Source organism: Diabrotica undecimpunctata, chromosome 6 (genome assembly GCF_040954645.1).
Source record: "Diabrotica undecimpunctata isolate CICGRU chromosome 6, icDiaUnde3, whole genome shotgun sequence".
Lineage (NCBI taxonomy): Eukaryota > Metazoa > Arthropoda > Insecta > Coleoptera > Chrysomelidae > Diabrotica > Diabrotica undecimpunctata.
The window spans coordinates 142,778,665-142,798,466 of NC_092808.1; the positions used below are offsets into that span (position 1 = coordinate 142,778,665).

Consider the following 19,802-nt stretch of genomic DNA (forward strand, 5'->3'; position numbering starts at 1 on the left):
AATGGATAATTTTGTTGAAAAGCAGTAATGTTTTATAGCTAAAGCAGTAAATGTTTGCTGTCTGTAAATGTTCCTGATCAACATCATCAGATCTTGTATATTGGGAATGAAAACTTGCTCTCATCCTATTCTTGAATTTGTCACCTAGCACTTTCTTAGTGTCATTTCTGGAACGTCTTTCTATAGATCTTCAAAGAAATTTTCTTTTATGAGAAATAATTGTTTCTCATAATAGGATAATGTTACTTATCTTTGCTGAGTATTATTAAAGAACCAAATAAACAGTACAATCCGATAAAATTTTGTATGTATCTGAAATAGTTTTTATGTAATTAAAAAGTTTATCTGTATAAATATATGACAAAAATGGTAACTTACTTGGTAGATATAAATCGATATGAATTTAATAGGGCAATTTCTACATATAATCTAGGAACAAGTTCCCGTATTGAAGCTATTTTATAAAACCAATTGAGACAGGTTTCTTTTGCTGTATCAGGAACCATATCAGGTGTAAAATCGTCTGGTAAAGTTGTTGGTGTGATAGAACCGGGTCTAAAAAATTTAAGACTATAAAATACATATTATCAAATTATAATTGCATTCAGTCTTAAGCTGTGTTTACAATTTTAAGACTCTAGCTCATCAGGAAGTTGGTTTCAAATTAATTACGAAAGGCCACCTGATAGCCCATAAAAATTCCCTTAAAATTATTACGCAGATTTGAACGCTTTGAAAAAACAATATTGAACAAATATCCAATAACAAATTTATCAAGGAAAATTGAAGTAAAATATTATAAACTTACTTTAAAAACTGGGCTTTTGTTTTCAGTCTATCATAAACCAACTTTCCAAATGTATCTAAAATGTCCGTGACCAGAACAAATTTACTTGGATAAAAGGGAAGTACTTCAGTATCTCCCAAAAGCTTTGCACACTGTATAGCTATTTTCAGAGCTTTGACCCTTTGCTCTGTATTCCAAGCTAAAACCAGCTCTCGATTCAACTGCTCTATTTTTGATACATATTCAGCTTGCGATACATCCAATCTTTGTTGGGAACCTTCCTCGAAAGAGTCCAACTGTTTTAAACGATGTTGGACTTTATCTACAGCAGTACTTTGTGCTTTTACAGTCACTGTAACAAAAACGAAGATGTGTAAAGGATTAACAAGCAGCAACAAAATAATTAAATAACAAAATTCTATTTTATATTCTGCTAATAACATACCTTTTTCACCCTCTGATAAGAAACTTGTTATAATGGATAACTTCTCTGATGTTGTATATTTGGTCAATATGGCAGTTTTTCTCAAAGGCCATGGTTCCATTTGATGAAATAAATCATTTTCACCTTCTTTGCTTGTATTATTTCTTGATAAAGGTAGATTTTGAACACTCTAAAAAAGTAAAATTCAAGTAGTACAAAATTTTGGACTGTTTTTTAATTAACAAATAATTTTCTGGAAATAAGAAACTAAAAAAAATATTAATAATAAGGATTAACATGAAAAATGATGGCCTGAAGTCTAATCCTTAATAAGTTTTGAAAGTTTAAGAGTTGTAGCATTGATAGAAGGGAAAGTTGTAAACCCATAACTTAATTTTATTTCTTATTAATTTGATTTTAATTAAGATATTGTATTTTAATATTTTATTTCAATTTTAACATATGCTAGCATAATAAACAAATATCAGCTTGATCTGAAACAACCATTATTACTATTATTAATCTCAGTTAAGTAACGATCTGAATGGTTTATATACTTCATATTTGGTCAATTTTAGAATTCTTGATGGACACAAGTACCCATGAAGAATACTAAAATATAACAGAGCTCTTGTTCATAAGTGAAAATTTGGAAGAAGACTTTACAATTATTAACAAAATTATTACCGCTTCTGCTGCCATTTTTGATAAAGGATCCATCTCTTGGAGGGCAAATTCTGAAAGGGGATCAAGTTGTTTCAATGCAAGAGTTAGTGGTTCCAATAAAGAAACAGGAGTTGCAACTGGAGTAGTCATTCCACTAACAGGAACTGGTCCCAAAATTTTTCTTGCAACTCTTTCTGTAACCTGAAAAAAAAATGATTTTATTTAAAAAGTGTTACATTTTAAGCAGAAATTATTTTTGTTAGTGTAACAAAGTTATAGTTAGTGTTATACATTAAAGATATCTACAAAAGTTAAGTAATATAATTAATATTTCTTAAACATTGACTTTATTAATTAGTACTTATAAATAAACAAATGTGACAGTACCATTTGTATCACAATTACAAAATATATACATTTCAGAATAAAATATCTGAAGGATATCTGAAAATACCAAAAGAAAACAATTCTTTTCTTCTTCAATATTCTTCAATCCATGAATGATTATGAATATAACTTCTGCTAATATAACATTGAATATAACTTACTATACTCTTTAAAGGATGGTCATTAACTGGCATCCCCAATAATTTACTGGTGGCTGCATGGTCATTGATTACTGTTTTCCTAAAATGAAAATATGCTGTAAACATGAATATAGCCAAAGAATATAGACGCATATTATGTCTATATTCTTTGATATAATTAAACAAAAATAATCTTACCATTCTGTATTATTTTCACCCATGTTGTAAATATTATTTAATTATGACTTAAATGTCTATATTTGATAACTTAAATAATATGATTTTGTATTTTAACACATTCTTTTATTCCACTTTAATTCCACTAAATTAAAAAAAGTGTTAAAAATCTTAATAAATCAAATTCACATTTAACACCCTTTATTTTTATTTTAATAATAATATTTTTGACATTTACAGTTGCCGTAAGAAGTAAGGCAGAGCTTGTGTGAAGAGTGAAGGCGGCTAATATGAAACCAAAATGAAACTTCAAAACAAATAAAAAATTATTTTGTCATTAATTTTATATAAAATAATAATATTTCATAAACAGAAAATGCCATAATATTTTTGACCTTTGACTTGACATATTTTATTCCTATTTTGTGACTGGCATAATACCACACGACCAATCATATACATAGTATATACCCCCCCTAGTAAGGTAAGTGCCGGAGAAAAAGTGGGGAGAGAGTTTCTAGCGCCAAATAAGTTCGGAATCGGGAACTAAAAATTTAGCGGCAAATTCAAAATGTAGGTTCTGAATTTAAGGCGGGAAATTCAAAAAGGATATACTGAATTTTAGGCGGGAAATTCAAAAAATAAATTTCTGAATTTTAGGCGGGAAATTCAAAATGTTCCGAATATTATATAGAAAACAAATATAGTCATAAAATAATAAATAAAAACTTATTCTATGCCAAAATATATTCTCTGTCCAAAAATGTAGTATACACTTATGCAATTTTGTATACCATAAATGTATAACATATCAGATAGAGACATATGTTTTGGCACAGGAAAAGTTTTTATTTATTATTTTGTGACTATATCTGTTTTCCATTACATTAAAACATCAACATAAAAAACAGATATTCTTAAAAATTTATTTATTTCTGTAATTTATAAAATTTGAGGAATCACAGAGATATAATAAATTATAAAGATCGTCATCACTGCCATTGTGGTGGTCTTCACCTGTATCCACGAAACTAGGCTCCATTCTGAACTTAACCATCTATTCACTGCAACCTGCAAAATGATATATGGAATTACACACAAGCAGCAACCGAAATAAGTAAGCCCTACCTGCGGAGACTTGCATACCCATATGGACATTCAGGCATACAATTCATTGAGGTGAGAAAGATTGGTCCTAGTAAATTAGGGACCACTCCTTCGAGCCCCAATGCTCCCCAGGCTTTCCTCACCCTCCCCCCCATACCACGCTGATGTGCTATGGGAGGCTAGTTTCATCTATATATTTACTGAATAGTGCAGAGCAGCATGAGGCTCTTTAGATATATATATATATATATATATATATATATATATATATATATATATATATATATATATATATATATATATATGTATATATATATATATGTGTGTGTGTGTGTGTGTGTGTGTGTGTATATGTTAGAGATTTATTATGTATCTAATGTATTTTACACACAAACATATATAAATAAAAAATAAACTATGTTTATGAGTAAAATATGTGCCCATGTATAATTAAAGTAAAATATGTACCTATGTACTACAATGGCGAGTGAAATATCTCATTCATTTACAATTAAAATGTTTTGAAAACCTTTGTAAACAAAGAGTAAGTAACATTCTTTCCAGAACTTACATCAAAGGAGAATTTTTAAATACACAGTGTTCACAAATTATATGCAATTTCTTTGAATTTCATGAATTTGTAACTAAGTATAATTAAAGTAAAATATGTAACTATGTATAATAAAAGGAAAATATGTGATTATGTATAATTAAAGTAAAATATGTAACTATGTACTACAATGGGGAGCGAGACAAGGACATAGCATTTCTCCCAAACTGTTCACCCTTGTTCTATAAGACAAGGTAGATACAGATGAAAGCAATTGTGAAAGACCTAGATTCAGGAGCAGATGGAAAATGTTTGATGATGAAGATATATGTAAAACAATAAAAAGAATTTTAAAGATTCCATATGAGTCCAGTAAATAGAAAACACAATTTTATTTGTTTACAACAAAATGGAAATATGAAACTGTAAACAAGAATGAATAACATAAAAATTGTACAGTTTTATACTGGAAATAATTTAATTACACTTATGACCTGTACTTACAAAATTGTTTTCTCCTACTTTCATATTTTCTGTGAGCTACTAATTTCATAGGATCTATCATAGTGTAGTCTGGTTTATTTTTAAGTAAGTTAATAAACTTCTGGTCTCTGCCATTTACAATTGCATTTACACTTTTACACCACATATACAGAGAAAGTCTAACAATAAATTTACATATATTTATACCTGTATTTGAATGGATTTTACAGTTGAATGGTGAAAAATTTAAACAATTCAATTTCAATGAAATCTGTATCCTCTTTCTTTACTCTAAATAACATATTATATTTACATTGCTCACAGGAAACCTTCAATACTTTCTTTGCTACATATCCTGCAACATAGGTTACAGTACACCTTCCCACCTGAGTTCTCATAACATTTGAAACTGAAAGAGGAAGTGAAACATTCACTTCAGGTGCCAAAGGTTTACAACCTGGTAATACCTCACCTGTTAAAAAAAACCTAATGCATCTAATGCTCCCTCACTAACATCATTTTCACAATTGCTTTCAGGTGAATGAAAAGATATAAAATTATTTATAAGCAAAGCTTTGAAAGTGGTTATAGCATCTGGCACACTTACTGAATGAAAAATGTAAAGACATATTTTTATAATATATTACCAAAGAATATAGAATATTTGATATTACCATGTACGTCAATAAACCTTATAGTTTGAGTTTCTTCTTCTTCAATATCTGCTGCATTCTGAGAGCCTGAAATTTAAATACAATATTTTAACAGAACATAACCAATAAATAAATCTGTTGGACTAATAAATAAACAAGTACTAGATATCTTGATCTTTATCATCATCAGAAATGAACCCAAATAATATGTTGCCCAGAAGGCCCATCAAAATTTATAATAATTAACTACAATTAATATTCATAATACTTATATTAAAAATCAAAGTCATATTTGCGGAATACAATTAAGTACAATTAGATTTATAAGTTTTGATGATTTTAAAATATATAAGTAAGATTCATATGATAGGATTAACATTAATTTAAACAATAACAGTTTAAACATACAAAATATTATTTAATTTAAGTTTGCTAACAAACATTTGCTATGAGGTACAGTGCTTACCTATTGCTGGTAAAAATCCACTTTATCTTCGTCTGTAAAATGTCTAGAGCAAACACGAAATTTATTGTAAACAGTAAGAGGTGTATAATTGTTTAATACTCCTCTCTTAATTACTTTCAACCATTCCAACGTGTCCATTTCATTTTTCGGATTTGGAAAACGAAATCTACTGCTTGTGTGGTCCTTACAACCAGGAACACAACATGGTTGGCTTTTTCTTTTATTTTGTTCCATTTTAACGATCAACAATCAATAAGATGATTACAACATAGACAAAACAAAACAAAATTCAACTTGCAATATTTCAATGGCGTACAATACAAATAATACAATACCAACAGACCAACACAACACCAACCTTCATTCTTCAATTCTTCCACGGCACATGCGTCTCATACCCCCACCTAGAGTGACTGTAGCGCCGCCGCCATTACGTACGACTGGAATCGTCCAAACAAACTTCCCCGCTGCCCTATCTCTCTTGCACTACTATTTCTTTTTATGTACTATGATCATATAAGACTTTTTTTGACTTTTTGACGCACTACAATAAATTATTTGTTAAAAATCTTATCACAGTATGTACCACAAATAGTAGTGTTAGTGGAATAGAAAATGTGGGAAGAGTAGGTTGCATGGGCCCAACCGTTCATAATGGTGACGGCGGTACTAGTCAGGTTAGGTCCAGAGTATTTTACAATGGAACTTATAACAACCCAGTACCATCCAGTACTAATGAATATAGAGGCATCTATATTTCTTTATCAATAGGAAGATCGGAAGATTAAATGAAGATTGGTGGAAAAATATCTACATGAAGTTGTCCATCTGGTACAGGATTGCGGCCAATGGAGAAAGCAAGCTAACAATATTTAGAGTGTCCCTACCCACACCTTGACAAAGGCTTAAGGAATAAGGAGAAGGAGGATATTTGTTGCCAATACTTTACCAAAGAAAATTATACAAATAAACAAGTGTCAGGATATCTGTGTTTTTTTTTTGTTGTTTTCGGGACTTTGGTTTGTTAATGTAGTGTAAAACAGATATAGTCATAAAATATTAAATAAAAACTTTCCTGTGCCATAATATATATACTCTCTCTATCTGATATAATTATGTAATACATTTATATATAAAAATGCATAAGTATATACTATATTTTTGGACAGAGAGAATACATTTTTTGGCATAGAATAAGTTTTTCTTTGTTTTATGACTATATTTAGTTTTCACTAAAAGCATACTTTTTGAATCTTGACGCTTAAAATTCAGAGCATATTTTTTTAATTTGCCGCCTAAAATTCAGAACTTGCATTTTAAATTTGCTGCCAAATGAAATTAGTTTCGGCCCGTCCGCATTTGGCGCTAGATACTCTCTTCCAAAACTTTCTATGTGATTTACCTTACTAGGGGGTATATACTGTGATCTGTGAATGTCTGAATCTTATTTAAATAGGAAGGGGGTAGGCACAATTAATTAATAATAAAATAGTTTCTGCCCCATAGTTTTATGTCATTTTTTATTGGAAAGAAATTGTTAAAAATCAAGTTTCCTTTTAGAGTAAGTGGGTAGAGTTAGTTGTTTCAGTATTGGATGATTTCATTATTGTTAAATTGACCAAAAATGTTCTGTTTAATTGACAATTATAATTTTATTTTAACTACTTATTTAGTGAGTCGTTATGATGACCTTCAAAATTTATTTACTCCTATAAATAGTAATAACTACATTTTTATGAATTATGATATATTATTTTTATCACAATAAGAAACCATTATTCTAAGATTATATTGAGTACTACGTGGTAATAGTTAGTTTATTCCTGAAAGTAATAATTTTTAATCAGGTATTATGTTAATTTATTAAATTCTATTAATTATGCAGTGGAAATTAATGATGGTAGTCCAGTATCTTTCGATCTGTAGCTCATGAGATGTTAATTTTAAAATAAGGTTTCATAATTAAATAAATCATTTAACACTTGAAAGTTCAACATCTAAACAACTATAGGTTTCTGAAAGAGAGGATACAGGAATGTTGTCATTGAACTTTTTATTTGCCAATTGAACCTATTCCACATATAGAATTGATTTTATATTTAATTGTAATTAGTACCTCTGATATAAAAATCCACTTCTAACCCTAGCGTTTAGTACTTTGTTTTACATTTATTTTATGATGTTTCAGTATAATAATAATAAAATACTTTGTATTTTTTAGATGGAATTTTTAAAGCAATATGCTCCTGATACAGTGAGTAAACAAAGGTAAGTATGAAACTTTTATAAAATAATAATTTTGTAAATATTGAAAAACTTGTTCATTTATATTGGTAGCTTGAAAGTGAATGGCATATTTGGTATGAAGCATCTTGGAATTGTAAACCCAGACATTGTTTGGATACAACAAAGGCAGGTTAGATCAACCCCTACATTAGTGACTTAGATAAACATACTTGGTAGATCCTAAATTAAATCTCTGCAATTAAAACCGACTTGGTTTTTGGTTTTAATGTGTTGATCAGAGTGATGCAATGTTTTCAGTAGACTGGAATGCACATTAGACCAGGACAAGGATCACATAGAGCTACTTCTCAGAGATGATAATTTCCTGCTCCTAAATGTTCTGGGAAACAGAGTTTCTACCAACTGTAGCATAAAAATAATTTGATCAGGGTAGTACTACATATCCTATATTTTTTATTGCACACTATATCTCAGGAAAGCAAATGTGTGTCATAGTAGGCCCACCACTCTACTTCTTGTAATACAGCACTCTGTTATTAATTTCAGATTTGCCAGATAATTCATAGGATCGGAAATGTGTCTTGTTTACAGATGATACAATAATTGAATTGGACAAATCAGGTGGACATTTTAGAGTCTGGAGAAGTCTCATTTTTTGAGGAAATATAGTCTATCATGCTTCTACAGAGATAGGGCCTGTACCTAGACCTGACCTTAATGCACACAGGAATGTGCTGGAGATTCTGATGGATGTGTTGTTCAATTTGTGCCATTTACAGAACAATATTTATGTTTCGACTTTCATTCCCAAAATCGTTCTTAAAAAAGATTATTTTAAAGAATTCTGTGAAAATGTAAAACCAAGTTTTACATTTTCACAGAATTGGCCTAGATGTTGTAGGCAACAGCATGTATTGTATCTGTTTGAAAAAATCTGAGGGTGGTGTTTTTACCTTAGGAATATCAAATTCTGGCTATTTTTGTGTGATATGTTTGTGTAATCAGTATTGTAATTATTGTGGTTGTGTAATGTAAGTTGTGCAATGTAGATTTGTGTTTCTTCGTTAAGTAGGATGAGGGCTACTTCTTTGACTTTTCCCTTTTTTATGTCTGTTTCTTTCATGATTATTGATGCATCTTTCCATTGTGGTCTGTGATCGTTGATCCAGGCATGTTTGCATATCTGGTATTTCTGGGAAAAGTAGTTTCAGAACCTTTTAACGTCGCTTGTTAGAACAGAATAAAATGGTATAAAGTTTGCAGTTCAATAAAAAAGTGTTTTTAGAAAACAGTATTTAATATTTCTTACAATTATATATCTACAAAAATAAATTAGGTAATTTTTCAACTCTAAATTTGTTAATTGATTTTTTATTTCCAGGAAAAAAGTAAACTTTCCGTCAGCAGACAGAAACAAAGAACCTATCCTAGAAGTGCTCAAACAATATTTTGATAATACCATCGAAGGAAAAGTTATAGAAATTTCATCTGGAACTGGCCAGCATTCAGCATATTTTGCTCCACATTTTCCAAAATTAACCTTCCAACCAACTGAAAACGAGCCCTCTCTATTAGAAAGTATTTCAGCTTACGCGGCAGATACACCCACAAAAAATGTCAAAGAACCACTTCAGGTCAACATTGTAGATGATTGGACGAAGTGGAACGTACCGAATGACTTTGATTATGCAATAAATATAAACATGATACACGTTACACCGTTTTCATGCACAATAGGCCTTTTCAAGAATATCAGCGCAGTTTTAAAGCCGGGTGGATTGCTTGTTACGTATGGAGCGTATGCAAATAACGGCGTTTTGGAACCTGAATCTAATAGAGAGTTTGACAAAAGTATAAGGCAGAGGGATCCAAATTGTGGAGTTAGGGATATTCAAGATATCGTTAAAGTGTCAGAATCTTATGGAATTAAACTTAAGGAGATACTCGAAATGCCAGCCAATAATAAATGTTTAATTTGGCAAAAAAATAAAGAATGAATATTTTTATACAATATATAATATGTAAAAAAAGAGTAAAGTTAGGAAAAGTGCAGTTTTTTTTTAATTTTTTGTCCAACAAGTGTAATCATGCTTTAGGCACCTTTTGAGTTACTCTTCTGTCAGATACAAGCTAGTTAGAATTTTAAACGCGAATGTATGCTTTTTAATTCACCACCTAGTAGTACAGGATCCCATTGCAGGATCGCTACGTTCATAACGTAGTTCATCAAACTCACATTTTTACATACATTTAAAATTAGGAGAATACTCCATTCGTTTAGCTCGGGCATATTTTGACAGATTCATTGTCGGAAACCTACAACACAACAATTCCTACTTCTCAGTATTAATAGCTCAAGTATCCTACTATTGCAGACTTCTTTCTTTAAAAAAAGAATTATTCTAAATAGTGAAAGTGTATACTAAACCCATCAACTTTTGGGTAGTATATATTTAAAAAATATATTTTAGTTGTTATAATTTAACATAACTATTGATTATATGGTGCAGATAAATAAATATTGATTGTCGGTAATTCGCAAAGTTCTATTTTATTTACTACATATTTAGTTTGTTTACTATTAATATTGGCTATGAGTACGTGTGCTTGGTTGTATAGTAATTTCCAGCCTTAGTCTGTCAAAAAGTAACTAACTTCGCAAAAAATAATTACTAAATTCACTAGGCAGTTCGGACTGGGAATAGCGAACCGAGTATAGTAGATTTCCAGTCAAAAAGTGGCGGAAAATATTTTTAATTCAATATTTTTTACCACCATACGAATAAACTGTATGACTTCTCTAAATTACCATCATTAAAACCCATCTCAATTATTTTAGCACAGTTACTTGATGACATCTCTCTATTGCAAACAATTCCACTTCTATCCCCGTATGCTCTTTTGTCTATAGTCATACCTCAAATTAACAAATCACTTATAAGATACGATAAACTTAAGACTTCAAGGAACTCATTATAAAAACTTTTAAAGAAATTATCTTTACAAAGAAATACGACCTAGCACTATACACTGATGCTTCAAAAAATGATACAGGAGTAGACTGTTACAACTTTACATACTCTTATCAGGTCATCTCTTATTCCTTCATTTTGTAGTGTTTATACTGGCAAATTATTCAGCATACTTCAAGCTATCAAATACATTTTATCTGTAAAAAAGCAAGTTGCTATTTGCACAGACCCGGTAACCTCAATTCAATCTATCCAAAATGTATTCACTGATCATCCTATCAAAGAATATAGACGCATATCCTATCGTTCAAAAGATTCATGACGATTACCAACTTATCTTTTCCCAAAATATAACAGTTACCAACTTGTATTAGTATAAGACGCCATGAACTTGCAGACCACCACGTAAAACTTGCCTCAACAACATCTGATCCCGCTTTTAACATTCAAATTATTACGCCACATGGCAACAACACCGGGACACAAACTACTCAGTTTTACATCAAATTCAATATTTAATCGACTGTCCTTCTATTTTTGGCCCTATGTACTAAATTTGTCCAAACGGGATCTTATCAAAATTAACACATGGATACATGTCAATCACAACTGATAATCAATCATATACTCACCGAATGCCATCAACATTCAACCAAACGACTCAAACCCAGCGGCGGCTCGTGGCCTCAAAAAGTAGTGAAGATGAGGAAAGCTTGCCGGAGCCAAAAGGAGTTTTGGTACCTACTTCGCGCCCAAATCTCATAAAAAATTCGTTAAAAAAAATGTTTAAGAGTTTATGGCCCTAATAACTTGAAAACAGTTTTTCTTGTTCAGTTCTGCTTGCCTGGGGTATTTTAGTTCTGAACCTCGACATTTCATTGAGGGTTTTTTGGGGTAGAGGCAGGGTAGAGTCGATGGCAAAAAGGGAATAGGTAGAAAGAGGAAATCATGGCTGCGAAATATTTGAGACTGGACAAACATGACTGTAGACGATTTATTCCACGTTGCAAAAGACAGAGAAATTTTTAGAAATGTGGTCACCAACCTCCGTTAATGGAGACGGCATAGGAAGAAGAAGAAGAAGTCATTAATTGGATTCATGTCTCTCTAAAATTATTTTTGTCCAAACGAAATCCACGAGAACACTTTATATCCGAAATCCGAAACAAACCACAGAGAAATGTATTAATAAAGTGCACTAAACAAATAAAATTAATATTGTGACAACTAAACTAATAAATACTGTACTATACACTATAATATATAAAAATATCTATATAATGGACTAAATTTCAAAATATTGTCGCTTAGAGAAATTTCCGAAAAATAGGAATACCAAATACACATCCAACAGTGGGTGAAGACGAATAATATATTTTTAAGTGGAACTGCACGTACCAGTTTTCTCAGCTATCACTAAGGATAGGCTGACGTCACGTTGCCATGGCAACCGTGAACGCTGATGCAGATGGATTTTGCATTTCAACAATTATATTCACCTCTTCCTGAATCCTATTATACATGGCTAGTGACACAGGTCAGGACTTGACCGTCAAGTACGTACCGCTAATAAAGCTAGTTATCTTTTTTAATTTTTAGATTAATTAAAAGAAAATAAATAATTGATTTCAGAATTTAGATATAATAATGTTTTTTTTTATTTATTTGTCTCAATTTAATTATTGGTGAACCTCACCAATATAATTTATGTATATTTTATTTATTTAGGTATAATTTTTTTGGTGAACCTCACCTACTTCACCTGGCCGGCCGCCGCTGCTCAAACCTCATATACGAGATATCCATACGGATCAAATAAACCTTTCCCTAAAATTCCTTAAAGATTTAGAGTTGTTTTATAAAATATGATTTCGTTGTAAGATAAAATTTTGAAACATATTATTTACGTAGGCATCAGACTGCCCGACCGACCAGGAACGACCAACCGTCCGACGGCGAACAACCAACTTTTGTATTTTTATTTTTAAACTCACATTACTCGTTCGTGTTCCATCGACCGACAGTCAAAACGTCAGGAGAGTGTAGCAACTAGCAACATAACCACATTTTTGTAATATTATTTTACCGGACTTTTTGTAGAAAATTGAATTATGGATAAAATTGGCAGCGATAATTCTACTGATAAATTATTTATCACTTATTTGATGTGGAGACGTCTTCGTAAGCGTAGGACAGTTTGGGTGCGTGACATATTTTTTTAAAAAGACACCAACAAGGAGAATTCTTTGTGTTATATCCCATTCTGTTAAATGATTATATTAAATTTCAAAATTATTATCGCATGAGCAAGCCCAAATTTTATAGGTTAATTACAAATTTTGAAATGTCAATGGTCAATACGATTGCTCAGAATAGTATAAATGAATGCGAAATGTTCCAGATTCATCGACCAAACGATGAATCACGGCGACACAATTACAGCGACGGTCGCTGTAAGTGATGGACGGTCCACAAGTCTGACTCTGCGCATACATTCTCATAGACTCGTAATTTTCATAGACCGGTCTGGTCGAGCAGTCTGATTCCTCCCTTATTGTAACATTTTTTCGTTGTAATGTTCCCTGCGCAATTGTCAAAGTAGCCGACCACATTAATTAAAAAAAAATTACCATTTTATAAGCCTATAACAAAAGAATGAAAACAAATTTTGGTCTCTTATTTTTTATTGAAATTTATAGATATAAAATTCGACATACAATATAAGATTTAATAAGGTATAAAAGCTACGTTTATAATATTTAAAGCTTTTTTTAATCATAATAAAATAAGTACATATCAAATATTTGGTGTATATATATAATAAACAAAGTAAACAAGATTCAGGTGTTTTTAAAACAATATTTCCTGACAAAAGTCTTCAAAAAGCTACATTTTAAAAGTTACAAAATATCACATCAAAGGAAAAATAATAATAAAAATATGTGAAAAGTATTTTCATGAATGCTTAATAATATATTCAACAATGTAGGATTTTATTAGTTAGTTTTGAACATGTCAGTAAAATGTGCCTGTCCATTACGGCGCTATTCAAAATTCCTATATTTAGGATTTTTTTTAATATCGCATTCGTTTTTTGTTACCATAAAAATACAGAATATAAACCTGTTCAATGGGACTAGATGATTCTTATGTTAACGTTTACTCATTTTAGTTGTCTGTACTCATATGACACATTTAATACATATATTAAATATAGATAATAAACAAATTATATAAATCAGATACACATTCTACAGCTGCTTGAAAATACTTTTCAACAAACGGTGTGTGTCTGATATGACTACTGAGAAGGCACGAATTCAGTCAAATATTACCCGTCAGTAGGTCAAAACCTTGATATTACTCGTCAAGACTAGGAATGACTTTCGAAATTTTGCCCATCTGCGGAGAGAAAGAGATGGATGAACGCCGGGACTAGACTACAGTAGGCGCCAGTTACAAAGAACCAGCGCAAATCCTTATTTTCGTACCGATTCGGTCCGAGCGCCTTGTTTACATAATACCACTCTGTCAGTAGCGCAGCGTTAGGCGTTTGGTATCTTTAATTATATAAAAAGCATAATCACGTCACTGTCCACCTCTTCGGATATAGTCGGCTCACGCCAGATGCTCGAGGTTAGATTTTCCTATGCGGCGTTTACAGTAGTTGATTTTTAAACACAGTTTAGTTTAATTTCCGGTAATTTGGCTGTGCACAAGTGCGTATGCCGATTGTAGGATTTTCGAAGTCATTCCTAGTTTTGAAAAATTATACTACTATTATATTCTTTATATTCAGTTAATTATAATCTCTTCTGGTACGGAATATGAAGTAATTATTAATCGGCGGCAGTTACCTAAAAATAAAAATATTGTATTTTATTTAAGTTCTTTAAAATAGAATAAACTTTCAAATATTGTATTTTTGTAATAACTGAGTTTTAGGGCATATAATTTACCAAAAATTGGTAATCACAGGATCACTTTGGTGATAGTTTTTGGGTTTTGTGGAGGTACATATATGTACCACTAAGCGTTCCCAGAAAAATTGTAAAAGTTTGGTGGTAGATATTTATACCATTTCCAAAATATATTATTTTTATAGAAAAAAACAAGAAAAGTATTATTATTATAATATTGTTAAAGCCATATAAACATTGAATATACCAAAACATGAATCAAACATTTTTTAACAACTAAATTATAAGGTACGAACCCAAAGTAAATCAACCGACGAAATCTAAACGATATTTAGAATAAACTTTTTTATAATTATACACCACAATAATAATGAAAAGGCACAAAACAATCATAATCAAAGACATTAGTGCTACATGTGCAAAGAATGTGTGAACGTTTTTGTATCTAGTACTACAATGGTAGCATCTTCTAGTTCCTTTAATAGCTATATATTTTCCCACATCGCGTAACTTTTTGCGTTAAGAAGGGTAGATCTAACTTCCGGATTATTCCTTTTCTTTGCTTGACCAAGTCGAATTGATCGACTAGGTTTAGAGGGATCTGAATGAAAACCAATTATTTCTGATGCTAATAAAAATCTAAATTTTAAATTTGACATTGACTTTGCCCTTGAACAGGACTGTCATAACGTTGTCTGATATACTCGTATTAGATATGAATTAACTATTGATAGTTCTAGACAATAATAAAAAAACACTCATCCACCACCTTTTGCTTTTCGAAGAAATATATATATATATATATATATATATATATATATATATATATATATAGATATATATATATATATATATATATATATATATATATATATATATATATATATATATATATATATATATAAACTCTAAGCTCTTCGACAGTAAGATTGAGAATTTGTCCTAATTTGTCAGCAAAAAGTTAGACTAATCTACATATACCAAAAAAAATTTGTCACTACATTTAAATATATGCTAAGAGGGTTTTGAATTTCAAAAGAATTTTTTTCAAATTAATGACCTTTGCGTTCAATCTGCAAAGAATAGAAATATTCACAGAACTGCAATTTTGATTAATTTTAATTGATTAAGTTTTGATTAGTTAAAGCATTAACTAGGTACTAAAGGTGTAGATTAAGTTAAAACAGTACCTAAAGAATTTTAAGACTTAACATTTAGTGGTATATACATTATATATATATATATATATATATATATATATACATACCTCATATTATATTACTAAATGGACAAATTTATTCATTAGGATTCGTATTTTTATTTTATTGTGCATATTATATAGAAGCTAATTTTAGTTTATTTATTTTGAATATATTCTTATTTAGATTATACTTGTGTTGCATACACATGATTAAAAATGAATACTTACTATTTTAAGTTAAACAAATTAGTGTCTGTCCTTCATAAATTTTGTCTTGAACTTTATCGCTACTGGTTGATTTCTCTGCAGACATGGATAAACACGAACATACAAAAGTAAGTAGTGTCGCTGTAATGGCTAACCAAAGTCCTATACCTAGACTGCAATCGTTTGGATAAAAGGCAGATGCATCTCTTCCACACAGTTTTTGAACTCTTTGACTACCCCATGCCATAGGATGTAACATCACGCCTATTATATAGGATATGCCTAAAACATGTATTTTTAACTAAATAAACTGTCCTATAAAAGGTTACTGGCCTATAAAAGAATGACTCACAAGGAAGTTTTTGGTTAGAGTGCATTTATCGCTTTTATTTGGAACTGTTGATAATAGTGAGTTAATAAGGAAGTTAATGCAGTCATCATGTATATATTTCTTTGCGCTCATACTACTCTGTTGTTTGTATCCAAAGTTTTCTGTGATGACCTGATTTTTGTTTTTGCTAACTGTAAAAAAATGCTTTTTTTTGCTTTTTAGAAGACTAAAATCTGTATTGGTAATAAATGTTAAAATTGTTCTACAAATTAAAAAAAAAAGTTAGGCAGCACGTAGTGCAGGATGTGTATAACGGGTTGCAGTCGGTCACAATGAAGTTAGATATTAACAATATTTAATTAAACTTAATAATCAGCAATATTTTATTTAGGTAATAGTGCTACCACTGCCAGATCTCTATTTAGCATAAGATATTTCATTATTTTATTATATTATATTAAATAGATCAATTTCAGGTTATACGTGACCTTCTCATTGGTCATTAAGGTCACGTCGTCGATAAGCCTGGAAAATTTGAAAGATATGCAGGGACAGCTTTGCGTCAGTTTTCTGATTCCAAGTTTCTTAAGTTATCTACACATTAGACGGTAATCTTTAGAGGTAATTCGTAAGTTTTATATAAAATATATCTATAGTTCCAATGAAAGATAATCCGGGTTAAAAATATCGATAGAAAAGAGTAAATCAATAAATAAATATTTCGATATTAGTATAAGAATTAATATAAATCGTACCTGCAATAGCTTGAGCTACCCCAGATAAATTAAATATGCTCTTCTTGAAGATGCTTTGAAAACAGCAACTTAATAGACCCGTACATACCGTGAGTGTCATAATTGCTAAACCTAAAACAAAAATATAAAAAAATCATATTGCTGTTGTAAGTGACTTTTTTATTTGCAATTAACATAACTTTTCTACTTGGGGTCATTGACACAGACACAGTTTACAATATTTGCTACATTCAATATAGTGTTACGATAGCCTCACTACGCCTATGATAGAAAACACTAGACTAGAGGACAATACAACTAAGAGCGATTAAAATTTAAGGCAGTCGATAAAATAAATTTGTACTTGTTAAGTAAATAAATGTTATAAGTTAATTGTGTTTTTAGTGTTAGTATTAGAAGACTTAAATAAATTAAAATAGGCATAAAGACTTAATAAAAACAGTACATTAGTACATTATCTATACAAGTAACAAAGAATAAATATGTCTTATAAAACGGGAAACTGAGAAAACGTTTCATCAAGTTGGTCCGGGAAACTGAGAAAACGTTTCAGATTTATTTTCAGGTTGTGTTTCCTTCTAAAAGTAGCAAAATGATTACAGTCCACTAGCATATCTTTAACTGAAACGAGTGTTGGTATACTGGAGGAGACGTGTGTATCCTATTCCAAGTCCGCGAATAATGGATTTCTCTTTTCGGTTCATTGGTGACTTTATGAAGCTGGAAATTAGGTTGAAGTTCATGCAACTTAGTTTTTATTCTACTTCAGTGGTCTATACATAAACGAAGTATTTTTTGTTTGATCACTTCCTTCAGATCTGTGTGGGTTTATATTTCTTGGACGATTGAGTCAAAAGACTTGATATTGCTTAGTTGCTTAGTCTGCTTTTTGGTTCCCGAATATACCAACATGAGATGGAGTCCAGATAATTGGGATTGTTACTATCTTGTCTTGTGTATTGCTGAGCAATGAGGAAAGAGAATCAGTGTATATGGATCAGTATTCGGAAACTGAGTTCGGGGTTTCTGATTTATATAATCTGCATAGATCAGTGTTGGGATCTGGATGATTACAACTACATGGAGGTGCCGTAGAAATACGGATAGAGGTTGAATCTGAGAGATTAATAGTACCTAATAAAGCACTTGTGTATAATAAAGAAGGTGCTGTGAGTTTAAGATTGATATAGACCACAATCGAACAAAACAGTTGAAAAAAATCTTGAACGTAGAAATTGATATCTGGAAAAGACGTATGAAAAAAACAAAAATAGTACATAACTCTTTTCAAACAACCAACACCCTGGATGACTAGTATTCAAAAGGTCCTCAAAAGCACAAATATAAACGAAACAGACATCACCTTCAAAGACAAAGTAGATAAATGGGAGATAACGCCAGAGTACATTAAGCAGAAGCAATATAGACCAAGATAGTCAGAACGAAAACATAGCTTTGCAGAATCCTTCCTTCCTTTAAGGGAGAATTGCTAATACTAACATTTTATAATTCCTAGCGACTAAAAGAGATAAAATCTGAAACTTACCTAAAGCTAAGAACACAGTCGCAGCTTTCCAAGGTACCGGGTAGATATGTGATTCAGTTGCTAGACCTCTCAAGGCCAAGAGTGTGCAAACTGGATATTCGAAACCAATCGGCTTGCTACATTTGGCATATACTCCAACGCTAGGTCGATAAGTTACTGTTTCGTTTCCGAATTGAACTGTTTCAGGTGCGGCAAGGAGCCAGGATGGACTGAGGAAGGCACTTAGCATCAGCAGTGTTGAAAAAAGACTCGTGAGCATCCATAGCAAACTGCGAGCCGTTACTATTACATATAACATGGCAGTTCACTTCTTGATGAGTCAGAAGTGTTGGAAAGTCATCTGAAATAAATAAAGATATTTCGTTAATCATTTTCAATCAAAACTTAATTGAAGCATAGATGTATGTTCTAATTTCGCTGACAGCTATTCGAAATAGACAGCCGAGCGGCCGAGTTTTTTTTCTAGAATGTTAAGATAACGCTATCTGTATTTTCGCGCGATAGAACGTTCTGGAACAATCCAGAAGAAAACTTACGTACGTGCGTAATGCACAAGGACAATAAAGCGATTCATCAGCCGTACACAGTAGGCTTAGTAGCATATTTCGCATACGAAACTAACTATTAAAAATAACTATTACACACTACTACACAGCATGGCAAAACTTCAACATCATTTGAATTTATCAACAAATATGTAATAATTACCACATTACTCCGAAAACCTACTGTGCTGTAACCTAAAAGAGTATTTTTAGAATATATATACCTTTTATAACGGAT

At 31.0% G+C, this 19,802-nt stretch overlaps 3 protein-coding genes and 1 long non-coding RNA gene across 8 annotated transcripts in view; 1 reads left to right on the forward strand and 3 right to left on the reverse strand.

The window, feature by feature from the left end:
• Window positions 1-3,000, reverse strand: part of LOC140444010 (VPS35 endosomal protein-sorting factor-like) — a 39,854-nt gene extending 36,854 nt beyond the window's left edge. The window contains exons 1-6 of the mRNA XM_072535586.1: window positions 2,603-3,000; window positions 2,426-2,504; window positions 1,899-2,078; window positions 1,233-1,401; window positions 809-1,139; window positions 379-555 (exon numbers count right to left, since the gene is read on the reverse strand). Coding sequence (XP_072391687.1) covers window positions 379-555; window positions 809-1,139; window positions 1,233-1,401; window positions 1,899-2,078; window positions 2,426-2,504; window positions 2,603-2,625 — 959 coding nt within the window. The 5' untranslated portion in view covers window positions 2,626-3,000. The remainder of the gene's footprint in view (window positions 1-378; window positions 556-808; window positions 1,140-1,232; window positions 1,402-1,898; window positions 2,079-2,425; window positions 2,505-2,602) is intronic.
• Window positions 3,001-3,493: 493 nt separating this feature from the next.
• On the reverse strand, window positions 3,494-6,209 carry LOC140444011 (uncharacterized). The gene is made up of 3 exons (XR_011951308.1): window positions 5,841-6,209; window positions 5,396-5,461; window positions 3,494-3,652 (listed from the first exon to the last, which is right to left on the reverse strand). It is a non-coding gene; the product is annotated as an uncharacterized lncRNA (long non-coding RNA).
• A 1,051-nt stretch (window positions 6,210-7,260) lies between these two features.
• Window positions 7,261-10,134, forward strand: LOC140442886 (UPF0585 protein CG18661). 3 transcript variants are annotated; one of them, XM_072533845.1, is made up of 3 exons: window positions 7,261-7,303; window positions 8,062-8,108; window positions 9,469-10,134. In XM_072533845.1, the coding sequence occupies exons 1-3, from the start codon at window positions 7,274-7,276 to the stop codon at window positions 10,082-10,084; spliced, it is 693 nt and encodes a 230-aa protein (XP_072389946.1). In that variant the 5' UTR covers window positions 7,261-7,273; the 3' UTR covers window positions 10,085-10,134. The 3 variants fall into 3 exon arrangements, with proteins under 3 accessions (XP_072389946.1, XP_072389945.1, XP_072389947.1); XM_072533844.1 differs by having other exon boundaries at window positions 7,270-7,401; XM_072533846.1 differs by lacking the exon at window positions 7,261-7,303 and adding an exon at window positions 7,584-7,687.
• A 3,592-nt stretch (window positions 10,135-13,726) lies between these two features.
• Window positions 13,727-19,802, reverse strand: part of LOC140444019 (LHFPL tetraspan subfamily member 2 protein) — a 36,651-nt gene continuing 30,575 nt past the window's right edge. For all 3 annotated transcript variants that reach the window (XM_072535597.1, XM_072535599.1, XM_072535598.1), the window contains exons 2-5: window positions 19,020-19,359; window positions 17,474-17,584; window positions 16,409-16,669; window positions 13,727-14,916 (exon numbers count right to left, since the gene is read on the reverse strand). In XM_072535597.1, the coding sequence (XP_072391698.1) occupies window positions 16,413-16,669; window positions 17,474-17,584; window positions 19,020-19,317 (666 nt within the window). In that variant the 5' untranslated portion in view covers window positions 19,318-19,359 and the 3' untranslated portion in view covers window positions 13,727-14,916; window positions 16,409-16,412. The remainder of the gene's footprint in view (window positions 14,917-16,408; window positions 16,670-17,473; window positions 17,585-19,019; window positions 19,360-19,802) is intronic.

Bases quoted from the DNA above. Each gene is read 5' to 3' on its own strand.
- LOC140442886 (XM_072533844.1), top strand. From the start codon at position 7,351: ATGTCATTTTTTATTGGAAAGAAATTGTTAAAAATCAAGTTTCCTTTT. The intron at 7,402-8,061 runs GTAAGTGGGTAG...TGTATTTTTTAG, and splicing joins AAATCAAGTTTCCTTTTAGA to ATGGAATTTTTAAAGCAATA. The intron at 8,109-9,468 runs GTAAGTATGAAA...TTTTATTTCCAG, and splicing joins GATACAGTGAGTAAACAAAG to GAAAAAAGTAAACTTTCCGT.